The sequence below is a fragment of the Triturus cristatus genome, chromosome 6 (genome assembly GCF_964204655.1).
Source record: "Triturus cristatus chromosome 6, aTriCri1.1, whole genome shotgun sequence".
In the NCBI taxonomy this organism is placed as follows: Eukaryota; Metazoa; Chordata; class Amphibia; order Caudata; family Salamandridae; genus Triturus; species Triturus cristatus.
Window position 1 is genome coordinate 411,475,786 of NC_140589.1, and position 21,732 is coordinate 411,497,517.

At 41.7% G+C, this 21,732-nt stretch overlaps 1 protein-coding gene across 1 annotated transcript in view; it reads right to left on the minus strand.

The window, feature by feature from the left end:
* Positions 1 to 21,732, minus strand: part of CSMD1 (CUB and Sushi multiple domains 1) — a 2,626,220-nt gene that overhangs the window by 1,570,568 nt on the left and 1,033,920 nt on the right. The window contains exons 18-19 of the mRNA XM_085610820.1: positions 12,038 to 12,229; positions 6,729 to 6,855 (exon numbers count right to left, since the gene is read on the minus strand). Of these exons, the coding sequence (XP_085466946.1) occupies positions 6,729 to 6,855; positions 12,038 to 12,229 (319 nt within the window). The remainder of the gene's footprint in view (positions 1 to 6,728; positions 6,856 to 12,037; positions 12,230 to 21,732) is intronic.

A 21,732-nucleotide genomic window follows, 5' to 3' on the forward strand; every position in this document is an offset into this window, starting at 1 on the left:
AGGGACTCTTGTTTAAAGGGATATGGTTGGTACCTTCAGTGAGTTTGAGGAATTCTTTATTGAAGTTGGCTAACGAAGGGCATCTGGGAATCTCAAAGACTAAGGAGAGATTAAGAACAGTTTATTGGTGGCCAGGGATAAACATGGAAACAAAAAGTTTAGTGAGGGAGTATGTACAATGCATGATGAGTGACAATGTTCTAAAACCCAGAATATAACCTATGGTGGTGTGGAAGTTACCAGATGGTCCATGGGATGAAGTCGCACTGGATATTCTAGGGCCTATTCACTCAAACGTCGGGTCAACATATGTTGTTGTATTGATGGACTTATCCACGAGATAGCCAGAAGTGACTTTCGCTCAGGGAGTGGAAACCAGGCATGTGGTAGCATTTCTTACAGACCTTATAAACAGGGAAGGTATCCAAGATATGTTGCTTACAGATAAAGGGGTACAATCAATCCCAAGAGAAAAGGAGGAGCTTTTAGTGGAGAGAGGGGTTAAACACATGAAATGTGGTTTGGATCACCCAGAGGCCAAAAGTCAAGTAGAAAGTTTCAACAGGGTGCTGAAGGAGATCATCAGGATGGCCAATGATAATCCACTGGACTGGAGGGAAGAAGTATGAAGAAAGGTAGAAGTGTATCGTTTAACTCCGCATTCAGTTACTGGAAAGTCTCCATTTGAGCTGTTCAGGAAAAAAAGAGCGAAGAGTGTTGTGATTCCTTCATGGGTGAATGTGAAGTGTGAGGAAAGGAGGGGAGTGTGACTGCACAAGATAGGAAGGAGAAAAGGAAGAAGGAGAGGAATGAGAGGGAAGAGAAAGGGATAGATGAGAGGAAAAAAGTGTTTGATGAGAAGAAAAGAGTAAAGGTCACCAAAGTACAAGTGGGGGATTGGATAAGAATTTGAATGCTGAGTAGTAGCATAACTTTCTCAGACCCATACATGTGGTGAAGCTCTTTAAGAATGCTTTCAAGACTACTGACGACAGAATGTGGAATCTTAAGATAATAGTGATAGTAAAATATAGAAAAGGAAGGGAGAATGTGGGAGAGAAGAAAGGAAATGAAGGAGAGGAAGTGAATCCGGATATAAAAAAAGTCTAAGAAAGATGAAGACTCCTAAGTGCTTGGATTATTCTGAGAGATGTATGTGAAGCAGTGTTGATGAGCAGGGGATGCACGAAATTTTTTTGGGTGAACATAGATATTTTTCTTTTAATTACAATAGGAATTTTAGTTTGTTAAGTTAGTCATTGTGGACAAATAATACTATGGTATTATGTTGTGCTTGTGTAAATCAGACATCTTATTTTTGTATAAGTGTTACTTATTTTTATATGATAAGGACCTACTGTACGACAACACCCTAGACCTACCTTTCCTCATGGAACCCTAGCTGAACCCCTCATCAGCACCTGGCATTGCCATGCCATCCCCACCGGATACAAGATTGCCAGGCAAAACAGACTCCTCAAGCCAAGAGGCAGAATTTCCATAACTTTTCCAGCATTATCACAGACTTCTTCACACCATATACCCTCAATGCTAGCAATTAAATTCTTCTCAGAGACCTGAAGTTCCACCTGGACGACTATTGCAACCAAATCTCAAAAGTACTCAACAAAGACCTTAGACGCCTGGCCCTAACATGAGTAAATTAACCTACTAATATCACTAAACACCTCATCGACCCATTTTACACCACCTTTAACAACATCTGAGTTGACAAGCCCAAACCAGTATCCTGGAAAGACCATATCCTCAATAAGTTCAGCATCCTTATCCCAGTCAAACGCATATGCACCACCACTTGGTAAGCCAGTCAAAACTGGAACAGCATCGCTGACAAGTACTGTAACACCACTCTAAACACCCACCAGCCCTAGCACAGCAACATCTTCCCCAAAGCCATCAATAATTTCACTAGTTGGATCACCTCCTGTCCTGACTACCTGGCAGCAATTTCACCCTGCTACAGGACTCAATAGACCTCTCAAAATGCCTCCTGATCCCATCCAAAGAACCAATGCTAACCATATGGCCTGTCATCAACCCAGAAAAAACTACTGCCGCCATGAAGTCTATTCACTCAGGTGTCCATTGGGAACCCTGCCCCATCACACCCATAGAGGACTGCAACCTATGAGTGCCATGTTCACACCTATTATGAATGCCTCCACCTAATCTGCGACCCTCACCGACACCTTGAAATGCAATACTGTCCTCCCATTGCTGACGAAACCATTAGTGTACTCTTCATTCCCCCCAAGGCCTTAGAAAAAATCATTAATGGACATCTCACTGAATACTTCAATGACCACCAACTCCTCAACATCACTCAGCCTGGTTTGAGACCCAACCACAGCATGGAAAAAGCCCTCATTGCCACCAGGGATGACATCCACATGACTCTGGATAGAGGAGGGATGGTGGCCTACATTCTCATGGACATCTTCACAGCGTTTGACACGCTCTCTTACCTCATCATCATCCAACACCTACACAACATTAGAATCCAGGGACATGGACTCCGATTGATCTACTCCTTCCTTATTGGAAAACCCATGTAGTCTGCATGACACGCATACCTGTAATGCCTGCCACCTCATTTGTGAAGTTTCCCTGAGCTGAGCCTCTTCAACGTATGCATCATCCAATCTTGCAACATCACCTTTCTATCCTACGACACACAACTCATTCGCTCCCTCAAGGACAAGATGCCCAGTACCCAGATCATTACCTGCATGACTGAAATAGCCCACTGGATGAAGACAAACTGTGTGAAGCTGAACACTGAAATGACCGAAATTGTGATTTTTGGGAAGAGCACTTCACTGTAAGACTCCACTTGGTGGCCAAAAGAGCTAGGACACCCACCTCCACTACCCAAGCCAAGAAACTCAAGATCATTATCGACAACAAACTCAACATGAACATCTAAATCAGAGGGTTTACTGCCTCATGCATCTGTATCTTGAAGTTTCTGCGGAAGATTATCAAATGGCTCACAATCAGCACCCAGACAACTGTCACACATGCCCTTGTCACAATCAAGCTGGACTACAGGAACACTTTCTATGCCAGGATCAGCAAATAACTCACCAGAAGGCTGCAGACCATTCAGAACTCAGCAGCCAGAATCACTCTCAACCTCCCTTGCAGAACTCACAATGCACCACATTTGAAGGAGCACCACTGGCTCCCCCTACACATATGAGTTCATTTTAAACTCCTCACCCACACCTTGAAGGCACTACTGAACACTGGTCAGCATACCTCAACAGTTGCATCTGCATCCACAAATATTCCAGACACTTCTGTTTGTCTGGACTCCAACTTGCTCACATCCCACGCATACAGAAAACCAACTCCAGTGTTTTCCTACATCACTCCTAAAGCGTGGAATGACCTGCCACTACACATAAGAACCTCATCCTCACTTCCTGAATTCTGCAAGAAGCTTAAGACCTGTTTTTTGAGTAATACAACTAGACCCTAGGTTTAGATAGACTCACACCTGCTCAGTGTCAGCTTACCCTCCCTGTTGATTGGGCGCTCTTCAAATCTACATAACATAAATATGTGATTAAAAAGATTGATCGAGGCATACTATTAGGATCTATTAATGCCTTTGTCTTACTAAAATCAAATGTGTGCATCTGAAGTATAAGTACTTGGAAGCACATATCTTGGTCAATGGAAATACTTTTTAAGGCAGACTCTATCTACTGTCTTCTAAATTACAGAGTAAGTAGTACATTTTATTGTTTTTAGTAATTTAAAACCATATCAATTTTGCTTATTAAAACAACATAAAATAATCAACATGGCACAAACTTAATTCTTAGAGAAAGACATAAATAAAACCTTTATTTTTAAAATTATTTAATTCCAACATTATAGTCAAAAAACAGTGTGCAAGGAAATCTAGTAGTTGCTCATTTGTAAATGTATAAGTGCTTAGTGCTGACCTGGACTGTCACGTCCTACAGGAGCCATAGTATAACACATCCTGCTGCACTGATCTCTTACCAGGGACAGTTAGAGGTAGATGTGTAAAGTGCGATGTGCCACATGCAAAAACATTGGGATTTATTGCTATGATTAAATACAGTAAGGCTCAAAATTGACTGAATTAAACCCGCAATCAAACATCTGTTATTATAGCGAAAATAGAGTGGAGGTATCATGTTGATTTTATAACATAATAAGGACAGGATTTGGGATTCTATGCAGACAAAGTATTCCCATTCATGATTTTATAAGCGTCCTTCAGGAATTTCAGAAATCTAGATATTAATTGAACATTAGTCCCCTCACATACATTTCTATCGCTTTCTGACATTGCCCGATTCCTGCATGGCAGAATACTGGTTTAAGCCAAAAATACCTTAAGGCTTTCAATTCATTACAGCAGTGAATTAAGTTTATAATTACATAGTCTGCAATTCAAGGTCTTATTCCCTTTCATGAGCCCATATTTCTATGCCTTCAGAAGCATTATTCCACATCTTAGCCAGATTGGGTACTTTTTCTGCTATAAACACCTACTATGGCTACATGGAGTGGAGCCCTCCCAATGGACTGGTAGAAGGTGACACACGTGGCTCTTCACTGATAGCTCCTGCTGATCTTCCTCTGCAGTCTTTAATTTTGCACTTGTTGCAAGTATTTGGCACACCGCTTTGGGGGAAGGTTTAGGTCAAGAATGTCCTTTATACCCACGTCATTAATTGAATCCTTTGTGTATGTGCCCATGCAAGATTACTGTCCTGCATGCTTGACCATATTAGCTCCCTCAGTGAGCCAGCCAGACAGCCTTGAGGATATTTAATAGCTTAAGAACGTTGCTTTGCCAATGCTCACTAACTTAATTGAATTTATGATGAATTTGAGATGACGGTGCGGCATCAGGCAGCTGGAATAGTCGCCTCTAGCAACGTTACTGGTCCTTGTCCAGCCAGAGTTCTAGATGATCCTTGAATATTAGGCAGCCATTTAACAGTGTGAGAATAAATCTCACATCAATGACATGACAAATTGCAGATAGCTCGGACCTCTCATTTATTTTAGCAGTTTTTGAAAGCTTATAATCATGGCTAGAGACATTACTTGCATTGCCTGGAGCTGTGCTTGATGGGAGCCATGCTGGTTGAAGTAAATGCCGAGATATTTAAAGCTAGATACCTGCTCTATATTCACCTGACCCAGACACAATGTAGCCTTCGTGATTTGCTTCTTTTGACACACCATTATTTTTGCTTTGAGGAATTGATAGAGACCTTTTTTGCATTACAATAAAGAGACAGCATTCAACGATCTTTACAGTCCAACAGCTGTCTGATCAAATACGACTGCATCATCTGTGTATTATAAACACGGAAAGTGAGCAAACTTGGGTGGAGATGCTTTCACTTCGATTAAGCCATTATTTAGGTCATCCAAGTAAAGATTAAACATTAGGGGAGCCAAAATACATTCCTGCTTTAGCCCTCGGTTTGTCTACTCTTGATGTTTTTTTAGGGTGCCCTATTGGAGGAAACTTTGACTCTCCCTCAGGACTTTACATATACAATCAAGATGGCTCTTAGCAGTGTAGAGGCTATGACCCAGTTGGGGAGCTTCTGCCATAACCTTGCTCTATCAATTCTATCGAAGGTGCTGGCATAATCAATGGAGGCTGCATAGAGAGTTAGTGCTTACTTTTTTTTGCTACTTTGATCAAGGGGGAGTGAATCACCAAATTATCTTCTGTGCTGCTGCTTTGTCTAAATCTTGACTGCGTGATGGGTATTACTTACAACGTACAGAGGATTCACCTATATTCGTGCTAAAGTAGTCTCAATAAAAGTTAACATCTCTTAAGGAAATCCATTTATCATCTGTGCACTCAGAACATTTTTAAGATTTTGAGCTCTATGTTCAAATGCTAAAACAAAAGCTGAAAACTGTATAGCAGTCTAAGCATATGTGGCAACACAATTTAATAATAATTATCTGGTCTATAAATGGTTCTATTTCCCCTAAATCAAGGCCCGTTGGCCAAGGTTTGCACTCTTAAATAAAAGTATGTAGGCCTAAATTACAATTGTAAATCTTCTCTGGTCCCCTGCCTGTAATACAGAATTACACAGACAACTCCACCTCCTTGTTGCCTTTTGGGCAAGGTTAAAAATCATCTGCGTTCCCTTTACATTGTGTTTTTTTCATTGTATGTATTCAGTGAGCTGCTCAAAAGGTCGGTAAGCAATTAAACTTCACGATTACGCATATATAATCTCTGAAGCTGTTAAACAGCGTGCCTCCTGAAACCTTGCCACATACAGCAGACTTACAATTGGTACCAAGCAGGGTTGTATGGTTTAATTCTTTTGTGTATGAAAAGTGATAGCACAAAGATGCAAGTTATGAAATTCGAAATAAGAAGGAGTCATTTCATATTGGATGGAGACTTCCAGACTGGTAGAGGGCCTATGCAGCCACTTTGTAATTTCCTTACTTAATCTTTGAGTAGGTATTTCATGCAAAACAACAAAAGAATAAAACATTCACAATTGAAATGTTTTCTGGAGCCACCAACAATGATTAGTTATAGTACAACCAACAGCTTTCGTTTGGTAAAAGAAATGGTTGTCTGCAAATTCCAATGATGAGTACAAAACATGATCGTGTGCATGCAATACACGCAGAATTATATGTTGTCACATGAAATTGTTATGTACCTGATGGTCTTTCCTGGATCAGCTTCTAATACCCATGTGCAATGAACATTGTTGTCATAGGGTGCGGGGTATCCTGGAGAAAGAATTCTTCCAGATGCGACAGCATGAACTCGCCCACCACATTCAGCTATAAGTAAATTATAAACACATTCTGTTTCAATATTGTCAGCTGATACAATCAGCTCTAAACATACTTCACTGGGTATACACAAAAACAAAACATGAAACATTAATTGTAGTATTTCAATTTCACTGGCAGAAAAAAAAGTGACCTACATAAATTGACCTACTAATCTCTAAACATCTTTTAATAGGTAAACATTAATGAACAGAGAAAGAGTAGTTAAAGCATTGTTGAGTTATAAACATCATCTCAATATAAATTACGTCAGTATGGTCATCAGTGCACAAAATACTTGCCAATATATTCCTTTTTTAAGTTCCTAAAGCATTTGGGTCCGTTGTTCCAAAAGTTTGTGAAAGCCTGTGTTTTCGAGTCACCCGTTAAGCATACAAATGTCTTGAAGCTGGATGCGTGAACATGACGCGATGAGACTGTGAGATCTGACAGGTGACGCACTACGCTGTCTTCAGCAGTACAGATGATGAACGAGTTCATGATGGTAGACAACTGTGCGAGGTCTGAAGCCTGACTAGCGGCACCGAGAAGCCGGGACTCCTGTTTCTCTGAAAAGAGAACCAAAGCCTTCCCGCCCCAAAATGTTGGATTGGTTTGTTCCGCAATGACACAACAAATACGTGTAGGAACGGGGGTGGAGTAAGTGAAGGGAGTGACGAGGCAGCAATTGTAAAATGTGGAGGTATGCTTGTTGGAGACTTCTGCTCCTGCAAGGCCTTATGGTGAAAGAGGGTGCCCTTCAAACATCTTGTGAAATTACCACAAGTAAATGATGGTCTTGGTAATATTATTGCAAAGTGCAATCTATTAAGTTGTGGACAGTTGTGCGAATTGCATACTTTTTACTACTGCTCACCAGTGCTAGAAATTTAGAGCTGGCCGTACACCTTTACACAGGGTTGAGATGGCAGGAAGCTACATATGGGATATGTTATGGGTCTACAAATATTTTCAATAAATTGGTATAACAAAAGTTTTGTTGGATGTTAGTCACTCGATAGAGACGACAGATCAGAAATTCCCTAAAAATTTTGAAGTCAAAATAAGAGTTATATATCAGTGATCCTAAAAGGTGTAAAAAATAATTCGAAATGCTGACTCTGTGAGAAGAAGGAAATGTGGAGTTTATAAAGTAGGGAATGCAGAAGACTTGTGGAACCGCTCTCTTCCAATGAAATACAACAAACTAAATGTCAAATATTTGCACAACATATAAAAGTCTGTTAATAATTAGCCAGGAAAAATCCATTTTAGAAAAATTGAAGATCTATCACATTCATGGCATATAGCACTGGACGTTGGTTATCTCCACTATTTTATAGTTTATTTTATTTTATTTTTTTGCAGATTTAAACAGCGCGAACTCGAGCTGAAGGCATTGGAATGCTTTACATGAGCACCAGTTACATTACACAAGGACACATTCATTTTTGGTAGGCACGGGGAGATTAAGTTACTCGCCCAGAATCACAGGATGATGAGCTGACGCCGAGACTCAAAGCTGGTTTCTCCAACGACGTATTCCAAAAAAACTCCAGTAAGACAAAGGCTTGTAATCAATGTAACAATATTACCAGTACTTGTGATTCGATCAATTGAAATGCTATGGTTCCAGGTGCACTGAAGGAAGAAACATTTACATTCTCATGTAATTCTTCTCTATCGATTGAACTTGAATGCATTTGATCTTGAAGTCAATACCTTTTCCCTTTCTTCTCAATGGGCCTTGTGGCTTAGTTAACATTTGAACTTCTTTACTTTTTTCACGATGTTTGTTTTGTTTTTCATATGTACTAAATGTGGTTTGGAGCTTTAAGTTCTTAATTTCTTGACTGTATTGTTGTATGGCTGGTGTTGGGCTAGAATTGGAAAACTCTCCTTCCAGCTGCGTCATTCTCCCAATTTCCCTTTGGTCCTGAACGTTCCCATGAGTATTTACATTTTCATCCAGTTTCTGGGGCCCCTAATCCATAGGGACACCTCAATCTTTAAATTTTATGCTTCATAGGGGTATCATTGGTATGTTCTAGAGCAGGGAAATCTTCATAAGTCTCCCATCCGCTGCGTTCTCGAGTAAGTAGCCTCACTTGAACCCTTTTATTCAAGCTATGGCTCGCTGGACCATTATTCACCTTTTGAGGAGCAAAGGTGGACGTAGAGATGGTGCCCACAGGCCTCCCTAAGTCTAGCAGCTAGGGTCAGAATGGGGCAATTTGGGTTTGAGTGCATCTGATATGCATTAACAATATGTGCAGCAACGATGTCATAAACTTGGTGAAAATGTTTATAAATCTGTATGCCAAATCCTTCACGTGCAATACTAGTGCACCTAATGTCAATGTCACCTGTATCCATACACAAACACATACTTTTGTGGCAATCTGAAAGCTGGTTGCTACCTACAAACTACAACCCATTCATCACTGTCTCACCATATTAGGAGTGCCTAGGGCTGGTAGGGACTACCGAGCCTCAATCTTGGCAGTTGGAGTCATTTGCCTTGGATTGTCCAACTACGGCTCTGCAAATTGGGCCAAGTACACCCATTCAACATTTGACTGTCTGGGTAATGAGAGTAAGCAATCCAAGTCATGTACGGTTGGCCGTGTGGTCAGCTTAGACTCAGAATTCAAGTAGGTAAAGAGCAAACACAGTAAGTGAAATGACTTTAAGCTACAACTCAGTGCTATATATGGGATATGCAGCACTACAGTTAAGGTATTGTACTGATGCAACAGGGTTACTGGACAGAAAGACACATTAGATGCAGTGACAGGTGCAGGTCCATTATGGAGCAGCGCAAACTACACTGAGTAGTCTGTTCTCATAAGAGGGATGCCGTAGTCTCAACAAAGACACAGCAAAACCTATCAGTCAAGTTCTCAATGAATGGTCCGGTCATATGTTACTTAAGTATCCTTGGCAACTACAACAGCGAGTGGACTGTCTGCAACTGACTGGTGTGAGCAATATTGCTCTGGGTTACAGGGGCCGTTTGGACAACACCACCTCCTCCTCTCCATGCCAGGCCAATGGAAACTGCAGTGGCATGGACAATATGGTCAGGTCCAGCAGGGGATATACATTCCCTTGGTCCATGGTGCGGGGCTATAGTCCTTGGGGTGCAGCAAAATACCTCTGTGGTGGTCAGTGGAGTGGGCAAACTGGCAAGTCATATTTGCATGTTGGCATGCCTTAGCATGCAGGGAGGGAGAGAGATCCTCAGGAACATTCAGAACACTCAGATCCATTGCACACAGTGATTAACTTCTCCAGGTGCTTTTCCCGTCTGCCACCTCAACAGCTGCATTACCCTCCTCTGTAAAACAGCTCTTGTGGGACAAGTTGCTCCTTCTCTCTTTTCAGGAGGCAGGCAAGCTTGCAGGTCACAGTCAGATCGACAGCTCACGAGTACAATGAGCCAGATTTGGGATGATATCTTCTCACCTCCAGGAGACTGGCTGTCAGCTCGTCGAGTACTCAGCAGAGTACCCCATCCTTAGTCAGCGAGGAAGCTGGCAACCTGAGAAAAGTGGGAACATTTTGGTTCCACTTTTATAGATGATTAGCGGGCAGGTAATAGGGATCCACTGTCTAAAGTTTAGCAACTGACCTGGTGTGGGTCTTAGTAAAATGTCACTTTCTTGCAGAGGTGCAGACCCAGTCTTTGTGTAAGGTGATGGCTCTCCCAGCAGGTAGTGACGAGGCTTGCTCCAAAACAAGCAACAATTACATAATGCACAATAAATGTGAAGCTCTGCACCTGACTGTCTTCAGCCTTTTTGGATGGGCCACTCAAGGGGAAGACAAAAAAGGACTAGGCCTTACCTAGTAAAACTTTTCTCTTTAACAAATGAATCCATTGACTCACCCAAATATTCCCACCATGAACCGAAAAAATAGTGCTCAGTAAGGACTACTCAGCAACAAACACCCTGATGCACAGGTTAGCATAAATTGGTAAAGGCAGCCCTGTCTCTACCCATTTAATTTCAGGCTCTAGGGTTATACCCTCCAGCTCAGAGATGCATGTGATACACTTCCATTGTCTGGGGAGGCTGCATTATAACTTCACTCTTGTGCTAGGTCAAAAAAAGCGGCACACTAAAAAGGATCCCAGTGTTTCAGTATTCACACACTTGTAACATTGGTGTCCTATTACCATTCACAATACGTGATGTGGGATGTCGCGTCCACATCCTGTGATTCTGGGCAAATCACTTAATCTCCCCGTGCCTGAGTGTGTAATGTAAATACGGTGCTCGTGTACAGCGCTCCAATACCTTCGGGTCGAGTTTGCGCTATATAAATATGCAAAAAAATAAAAATACAAATAAATAAACATACACGCACTCCTGACTTGCATACAGGTATGTCATGGCAGGGTTTGGGCAGGACATGTAAGCAAAACTTTGCATGAGCGGGCCTATGTGCATCACACACACTTTGAAAAGGGGAAAAAGCCTATCCAATACTATTAGTTGAAAAATGGTATGCTGCCACCACCGCTCACACTATATCTCCCAAACAGACAGACGAATGGTCATCTATTGTATGCTAAAGTGTATGATTTTTACATTCCTCCTGACATCAGAGCCATGCACTGAGTCTCATGGTCCAAATCAGCCCTAGGCCTCAGCATTTCTTACCCTGTTCAGTTTTGTTACATGGCCTGCCTGGAGCGGATCCATTTATTTTACTGCCACAGCAACTCCCTGGAAAGGGGCCTGGCACTCTTCCCAGGCTCTATGAAAAGTAAAAGCGTGGCCCTGCCTGAATTTGCTGCATTTCCTAAATGCAGTCATGCACTAAATGTGAATCATTTCGGCAGTGAAAGTGTGAGCAGCCCTGCAGTGCACTGAACATCGTTTGGACTTTGAAACGGCTTGGACAGACTTTGGGTGATTCTATAGTGCAGAGCTGAATACCGCCCAGTTCTTCTTGGCTGGAAACAAGAGTGAAGGATCTGCTAGTGCTCCGAGGGCATGCACTATTGCTGCTGACCTTCCACGTGTGGAAGCCTCAACCCGAACTACTGAAGAAATGTGAGGTTATGCCACACATGAGGGACATTGCAGCTATGCACAATGGAATAGAAAGATGACAATTTTTCTTAGTTAAAGGAAAGTAAAACTCACTCCTGTCGTGAAAAGTAACTCTGTAGTCTTACCTATGCATGTTGGTACAGGTTTATTCCACACTCTTCGATCTCCACTTAAACATGTGATATTGTTACTCCCATGCATCGTGTACCCAGGATTGCAGCTGTATAATACTGACGTTTCAGCAAAATGCCCTTCATCTCTGATTTTGTAGCCATAATGTGGAACCCCCGGGTCCTCACATTTAACAAGGTCAAAGCCTAGGGAAAGGAAATAAATTACCAGAAATCATTATAGAACTATATGATTGCAAATTAATATAAAATAACACTAATGTGAAGTAACAGTATGAAATGGAATTACAAATCGATTGAGTCAGTGAACTTTTACTATAAGCAGGCCTGCCAGCCCGCCATTTATAAACAAGAAGGCTACCATGCACAACCAGATAACGAGTAATTTCACTTTTGTACCTTAGTTAAGTATTTACGTAACACATCACCATGAACCTCTCCTGGTGCATGCCGTGCTCCAGTGGCACTTCTGCAATGAACCTGGAAATCCCTGATACATAAATTATGTTGTTGTTGTAGTTTGTGTTTTGAAGAATTTTAGACAATCTAGTAGAACAGCATTGCCAAGGACGCTTGTAGTACAGTGACAGATTGGCAATAATAAATACAGAGAAGGACTTAACAACAGATGCACTTGGTTTCAGTATCCCTAACTGCTGCCTATTGTGCAGACATATGGAAATGTTTCGTGATAACCATGCTGCCTGCATGGACTCGTTAAGGGGTCGCCAGGGGTCTCAGCTGCGACCCTGGTTGCCTTTTGTGACACGTGGCTCTGCCTTTAGCCTCGGGCTGCAAAGGTAGCAAAATCAGTGCGAGGTACTAGGGGCAACTCGTCCTTGTGGACGTTGTGTGATGGTCCACTTTCTTTATTTTCTTTTTTTTATTACACTTATAGTGCATATTATTCACTAATATTGTAGTAGAAAATAGAGTACAATTAGTTGGAATATGACCCCCGCCCCTGGGCAGCAGAGGTGAATAAAATCTGTTTTTAACGGTATATTGTGTGTGCTTGCGGGTGAGAGTGTGTTTATTTAAGAGACTGTGTGTGTATATGTGAGTGACAGTAAATGCCAAATGGCATGGTATGTCGCTTTCACTACCGCAGGCATTTTGGTGAATTCATGTCCATGGCTGCCGGTGGCTGCAGGTGACACCAACATAAGTCATTTGTGTAAAGAATGTTAACACAATGATTAAGTCAGTTAGAAAGAGTGTAACATAAAATTAGAATTAACGTACGAATAACCCTAACAAGGCATTATTGTCAAAAAACAATTCCACCATAATATAATGCTGTGAATGAAAGCCACGATGTTCCATCAGTGCCCTTAGTCAGTCAAACATGACCAGGCGTCACCCATATCCGAGATACCTTAAGAAATATTACCAACCATACATTTTAAGATTAGGAGGATACAATATACCAAAGAACGGAGCGCTTGCCCGTCTCCTAGCTATTGACACCTTCTGCGCTGGATTTGACAATCATTATTTTCTTGACAGTCTAAGGAGCACTCCTTTGAATGAAAACTGTTAGTGTTTACAATCTGCTATATAGTGCTAAATAATATTACAATCTGCATTGTATCCATTAAGTCAGCATATGCACATCAAATCTGAACAATACAATAATTAGACTACTTGTGAGGTTCTAAAATTATCTTCTCTCAAATAAATCTTTGCTTGCATAAGCAGTGTTAGACCTAGCTTTTACAGGGGGGTTATCCACAGATGTTTTGCTTTGCAGCCTTTTGTTTCTGACCTGTTTTTGTTGGTTTTATGACTCTGGGCACTATAACACTGCTGATCAGTGATAAAGTGCATATGCTCTCCCTGTAAATGGTATGTAGGGATTGGTGTTTCCATAATTGGCTGATTTTATTAGTCATTCCCTAGTACAGTGCACTGTGTGTGCCCAAGCCTGTAAATCAAATGCTGCTAGTGGGCCCGCAGCACTGATTGTGTCACCCACATAAGCAGCCTGTAAATATAACTCAGGCCTGCCATTGCAGAGCCTGTGTGCAGTCTAGTACTGCTATGTCTACTTGGCAAGTGCACCCACTTGCCAAGCCTTAACCTTCCCTTTTCTTACATGTTAGTCACCACTAAGCTAGGCCCAAGTTACTCCTGTGGGCAGGGTGCAGTGTATATGAAAGGTAGCTTTGAATCAAAAACTAGTTGTGGCCCATGCACAACTGAGTTGCAAATATTTAAGAAAGCTCTTCTACTTGTAAGTTGGAAGGTGCTCCTGGGGTATAATTCTCCGGACCAGAACGTAGCGTAAACTAGAGTTGCACTCCCCCCAAGGGAATGTACAACTCAAGTGAATGTACAAATATATCAGATGAACCAACCTCTTTTTGAACTATTGTCATTCTTTCGGGAAAAAATGGATTTAAAGCCTCAGTAGAGGATCTTTGGTGCCTCGGGGGACATTCCCCTTGGGAGGGGTGCAACTCTAATATGTGAAAGGTAGGACATGCCCTGATGTGTGTGGCATGTCATGATAGTGAAATACTGCCAATTTCGTTTTTCACTATTGTAAGGCTATCTGTTCCCATAGGATAGAATGGGGAGTTTGCTTATAAGCATAACTGTTCATGGGAACCAGATGGGAAAATCAAGTTTAGTATGCCTGAACTCAGAGTGTAAAAATGCATCTATTTGTGTGGGTGATTTTTACATTATATGTTTGAAAATACCACTTATAGAAAGTTGTTTTTTTCTTGCTTAGCTATCCAGTGTGCCTCTACTAGGATGTGTAGTGACTGTCTGGCTTTGGAGTGACATGAGAAGGGGATGTCCAGAGAGTCTGAATGAGCCAGTGCTTGGCTGAATAGGCCTGGTCTGCATTTGGAGTGGTGGGAGGATTTGCAGCTGCACCTGAATAGGACTGTGCCTGCCTGCCTTCCTTCCTGTGGTGTGTCTGGAGCCAGGGCTCACACTGACAATGGAGGTTGTAGTGCACTTGCAAAGTCCCCCCAGAACCGGTTTGGACTGAGCTCAGAGCCCTAGGCCAGGAGAGAAAAGAGAGTTTTACTCTATAAAAAGAGGGGACAAGACCCCAGACTTTTAGATCACTTCTGGGACTCAAGAGGAACCTTTGCAAAGGAGAAGAGCTGGAGAAGCTGAGGAGGAATAATGCCCCTGTGCTGTTTGCTGTCTGGGGTTGGCCTGCAGTGGCTACTTGCTGCCAAGGAAAGTAGAAAAGGACTTAGCTGTTTGCTGTGTCCCCTGCTTGAGGAAGATCTCCATGATATTGAATTGATCTTACCTCCATCAGAAGTCTCAGGGACACAAATAATTGACCCCCAGTCCCCCCTGAACTCCTTTGCTGGTAGTTCTGACCTGCTGTGAGGTGCTTGCCAGTGTTTTGGGCCTCTAGAGGAAGTTTTGGAACTGGAAACTGCAAGAACTGTGAAAATCGGCGCATTGCCTGTTTCAGACACATTGCAGTGGTGCGAGAGAAAATTTCGAACACATCGCCACCACCAAAGAATCGACACAGTGCCTGCTCGCGGCTGAAATGTCTGCCGTGCGACGAATCCTGTGCACCAATCTCCGACGTCTGAGATCACCGCACCAATTCTGATGCAGGCATGGCTGGAGAAGAACCAAAGCATCACAGCGGATCGCCATGCAACAGCATCGAAGCATCAAGTCTGTTGCATCGTTGGATAATGCAGTAAGAAACTGATGCATCACCTTCCCACGCATTAAGAAACCGACGCATCACCTCCTCTCAGGTAAGGAGCCGACGCATCACCTCCCCTGCGCAGACGTAAGAAACCAGCGCATCACCTCCCCGGAGCAAGGAACCAATGCATCACCTTCCCTGAGTGTAAGCAACCGGTGCATCACCTTCACTGCGACTCTTTTTGCTTGCATTTTTCGACGCATACAAGGTACTTTGTGTAAAAATGTTGAATCTCACATTTTCTCAGAACTGAACTGTTTCCACCTTTTGAAAGTCATATTTTTATTACTGTATGTGATCACAAATGCTTAACACATTGCTTATGAGATAAACCTGTCTGCTCGTGCCAAGCTGCCGAAGGGGTGGGCAGGGGTTATTTTAGAAGTGTATCACCCTTAAACTTACTAGAAGCAAGGGTCCCTATTTGGACAAAGGTACCTAACTCTGCCAACTAAAGACCCCCCCATTTCTAACAACCAGATTTTAAGATGGACCTTGTAGTTGCCTCACAAATGAATATACTGTTAGTTAAACTCATGAAGCACACACAGCTGTGCCAAAGCATGTCAATTATGGCATCAGTATCAGCTGCTTTTCTGAATGTGTAGGTAGGTACACTGACAGTGGCATAGCTTGACCTACTGCCGACAAGGGCGGACCCTAAGTTGGCCACCTGGTGCAGGTAGGAGCAGGAGGGAGGTGGGGGTGGCAGCTGATGTATGACTAGTTCCGGTGAGGTGGGGGGTTGGCAGCCGACTTGTTCTCGGGGGCACGGTGTGGTAGTAGTCGACATATACAACTTGTATACCTCCGCTGCCACCCCCAAAGACAGTGCCGCCTGGGGTGGACCCCCCCTGCTAAGCCAATGTACCCTAATCTTTGTGTGGGGTCTGGATTTCCTTATAAGGTATTGACAATAACCCCAGACTGCATTTTTATTTCCACAGGAACTTGTGAGTAGTGCTATAAATTTCACAGTGCCTCTCACCCTAAATGTTGGAGCCAGCCCCTTGACCCTACATAACAGCCTACATAGTACAGAGAGTAATTCAGTACCTGGTTTTAAGACTCGTTCCATGCACAAGTAGCATCAAACTATGGCCTATGTGGTATGGTTTCAAATTTTAAAAAAGGCGTAGTTAGTGAAATCCACATTTAGGCGTTACTTTCAGCAACACAGAGACATGGCAGACTCAGATCAAAAACGCAGATCAAAGTTTAGTAGAGCAGCTGGAGTGACTTTTCATTTACCTATGAGGATGGACGGAACAACGTCTCCCCAATTTGTAATATTTATAACACTCAGTATGTCTCTGCACTCTATATTGTCCTGGGATGAGGTCACAGTAATATTGACGCCCTAAAGTTAAAGGAAATCGTATCTGTAGACGAATTATGCATTTGCTACCTTCGAGTTCCCATTTTATCCTGCACTCTGACTCAAACTTTGTACATTAGTGATTTGATTAAGTTGGCACTACTTTTATTATGGATCAGTATCTGGTCTAATCAGGAGGCTAAGAAAAATAGGGAAAACATTTTGGCTTTCTTGGATTTAAACAATGGATCTGCTATCCCATGGTTAGCATATGTACGTAAAACGTGCAATGTCTTGAATCTGTCAATCGTGTTTAATTCCCCAGAAACAATCTGGAGATCTGATAAGAAAAGGATCAAGCTATTCTTTATACAGCACTGTCACACCCAGAGACTTGGATGTGAATTGAACAAAAAGTCAGTTAAATTGTATTGGGATTTCCATGAACTTTAACACACTGTTCTGTATCTCCCCCTTCCTTTGTCATGTTGGGACAGGTCTATGCTTTTTTTAGGGCTGGTACTGTGGTGAGACTCCTGAGCTTTCTGGGATTAGCCACACAGGTGGAGGAGCCAGGAACAGTGGGTCCCTCTGATGTTCACTCTGAGCAATCAATAGAGTTTTTTTGCACCTTTTTTAAACCTTACCTTAAAGCTTTTCTGAAAGCAATCTTCAAACATTAGGTTTTGTGCCTTTCTAAAAACTGCAGTAAGGTTGAGAAGATCCACGGAGGGGTAAGAGACTGAACAATTCTTCTTCTTTCATAAATGGTGACCTTGGTTGCCGTATTGTTAATTTTAATGACATATCGGCACAGGTGCATTTCAGGGCAGTAGGTTGTTGTTATCTAACAATTCTTAAATTTTGTATTTTTACATGTATTTTTATCAGTCTTTTTACCTCTTTGTTGTTCATTTATTTAAGTGTCTTTTATGGCTATGTATGTGTTGAATAAAGAAATCAAAATGAAATAATAAAAACAATTGTTATACATGCAATAAGCATTATTTTATTATTTTAGATTGGTCGCATATGTGGAACTTATCACCAGACTGTTCATAAAGCCCTTTGCAACTTTGCGTAATCTGCTCATTATGTTTGTGGGTGGGTTTCATTCAGCCAAGTTTTGTCTTTGCAGATTTGTGCGACAGGTTTACTTGATTTTTTGACATCATTTATTAGTTTGATAATACCTTGCTTTTTATATTTTTGATGGATGTTTTCCATATTCAAGGATTATGTTGAAATATATGTATGTGTTCTTTTAGGATGAAGACCAATGAAATGTGTTATAAAATAAAGACTGCATCTTGATTTAAAACATAAAGAGGATTCCACTGACTTGTTGGAATCTCTTCTCCTACCTTAATTTTTTATCTAGAAAAGAGTGCTGCATATCATGTTAACAAGCGAAAGCCATGATATGAATATTAAGACATGACATATGGAAGAATTTGTGGTTAATGGTAACGTCAGATGCAGAAACATAATGCAGCTACCTGCAACCTCTGGGGTGGAGGTGAGCCCCATTCCTTCATGTGACCCCATCAGCCTAAATTCTATGAATTTCTGTGAGATACTGGAGATTTAAGCCCCCTTCACTGTAAGAATCTGGCTCTTTATATAGTGGACAAAAAAGAGGTACACTGTGTAAAGAGACCAGGCAAACCGCAACTGATTTACTGCGGTACAAATGACACTAAAATGCTCTCTTTTGTGGTAGAGGGGGTAGTTAGGCATATCAGAGGGTAGTGCTAGGCGTTCAGTGCACACACAAAGGCTGTAGGTGAGACATGTATCAATGAAGAATTCTGACACCAATTTATAGAATTAATAATTTTCTTTATATGAATTTAGATACCAAGATCATCGGAATCAGGTAAGTTCTTTTCGAGTTCTGCATTCTTATACATTTAAAAAGTTGACAGTGCAATATCTGGAGCCATAATGTTATCCTATGGGGAGAAACGTGTACTGCATTTGGGCACTTGTCAGAAACTTACAGGACTGTTGCTCTGGGCTAAAGGTGAGAATGGAGCAAGGCCCAAAGCAGCACCAACACCTTCTGTAGGGGTGACTTAGCCCATGCAGTGTCTTTGGCTTGGCACACAGGAGTGTGTCATGTCATGGTTTCAAACAGGGTTTGCACCAGGTCACACAGTCTGCAATGGCAGTCTGTGTAGGTCCCTTGGGGTGGCATAAGATAAACTGCATCTTCTAGGGACCTTCTTTAGTACTCCTTCCCTAAGCACCGGAGGTACCATTTACTAGGGGCTTACAGGGGTGCAACAGTCTTTTGCCAATAGTAGATCTGTCATCGCTTTGTTTTAAGGAAGGAGCACTGGCACTGAAGTCTGGTTAGCAAGCCTCAGTGCACTTTCAGAGTTGAAAACCAGCATCCAGTAGCTAAAATGGGGGCAAAAAGTGGAGGAACAGCTGCAACAAAAAGCCCAGTTTCCTACACTCACCACAGTGCGCAGGTGCTGGACATTATTTGGTGTTACACCCCTCTCTAGTCAGATAGTATTGCATTTAAGCGCTGTAAGAGGCATATTGGAAGTGGGCACCCCAAACAGATGAGAAAGGTATAGTAGAAGATATGGGTGTAGCAAAAATTGTTATGAAACTTACAGATGAAGAACAGTTACTAATTTTATTATTTTATAGCAGGAATAAAACTGTTGTACAAACAGTCAAATTTATATATGAATAGGAACATGAATTGCTAATCTACAGGACTGGGAGGCGCAGTCTTGAGGTGAGCGTCTTCACTGAATTACTATAAACCCAAATCAATCTGGTCTCATTTAGGTAAACTTATTTCTATGAGGAACACCAGGACAACGTTTCGTATATTGGCACAAGTAATAAGATTTTTCAGAGAAAAAATGCAAATTGTACAAGCGCAACAGCACCAAACCAGCAATAAGTTGAATTAATACAGTTCCCTTTCTTTTCAAAGGAATAACTTTTAAATTCCCTCTTCTACAAACATTTCTGTAACTTTTTTCCTGGTTCTCCAATAGACTTATTTCAGGAACGAATTCCTGGACATCAGCCATGGGTTCAAGTTGCAGAAAAGCTTTCAATCACTTCAGTTTAGTTTCACAGAACAATGTTCAGTTGGAGTTGGGGCCTGAATTCCTCTGCAGCAGTTCTAGTCCCTTAGAGTTAAATTGCATATTTCACTTCTATGACAAAAAGAAGACGTTTCATGTGAGGAAGGTGAAGAAACGTCTGGTAACAACTAGTGTCTGTTTCTGTATCAGGTAAAAGATAATCCCTCAGTCTAGAAGCAACGTTCCACAAGGCAAGCAGGCTTCCTGTCTGTGCAAGGACACATATTTCCTTGGTAGGCAGCAAACGTCTAGCAACTGTGTACCTGGGAAAGGTTTGGGTTTCATGATTCCAAACCAGGAGCCTCCTTTCCAAATACTCAGGCAGGCAGGATAATATAAACAGCAAGGTAACATTTGCGTTTTCCTGGCACAATTAGTTTGGCAGTGTGACACAGTTCATACACCAAGCATAAGCTATGAGACAAAGTTATCTTATACTCAATAATCAAAGAAAGACTCCACTACATGCACCTTGTGCTTCTTCTTCCCTACTGTGAGTGGTTCCACCAATTTGAGGATGGGCTCTGCTCAAAGGGTTCTAGTGCTCTCTTACGAATGGGTATGACCTGGGAGGGTGGCACACTTTCTGCATATTTTGTATGGATGCACTAGAGCCAGATAGAAGGTGACTGAGTAGCAGAGGAGAATAGCTTTGAGAAGTGGCATTGATAAGTGAACCACAGGAATCTGAGCAGAGAAGTGCAAATCACCATTTTCTATACACCGCTGCTAAGTTTCAGAAAGACAATATTTCACATTTTAAAACATATATATATAAAATTGATAAAACTTTTTGACTAGTCTATCTTACCAAGAAACATAGCTCGGGCGTTATGGCTAGGAGAAAGGCCAATACCCATATTCAGTACTCCCCCTGCCATTCACTCCTGTGGTCGCTCAATGTCATCTCTACAGCCCATTCTACTGAAGGCAAATCCTCTAAAAGAAGTTGTGATGAGGATTTAGAATGTAGCTATAGAACAGCTAGAAACCACATCATTTTCAATGGATGCTAACTAAATATATGTTATATGGGATCAATTCATAAAAATATAGACAGGGCTAGTCTATCTACTGGAAAGTGAGGTTAATTGTATGCTTTCTGAATTGAAAACTAACTAGATAATTGTCATCATGTATTTTCTACAATAGATTGTAAAAATGGAGGATCAAATTTAAAAGTGCCCTTCTGTAGACCTGTAGCACCCACAATCCAAATCCATAACCTTTTATCACAAGAAGTATCTGAGACCTTACCACACAAATGCACACCCAAGTATGAATGGGGTGTGAGTACTACACACAATATTATCTTAACACATGCCAAATCCACAATGCACTGCTTAAATTAACATATTCTCTCAGCCACATTGCCTGCTTCAAACCTCACCAACTGACCTTTTAACCTCCCTCTTCCATTAACAAAGGACCTATTTAGTCGCACCGTCAGTAATTTACATCCTACATCTTTTCTTCACCTTCCAAATTATAAAATCATTAGTACTATTGCTCAAGGTCCTCGTCATTTAACAACTATCGCCTCTCTGGT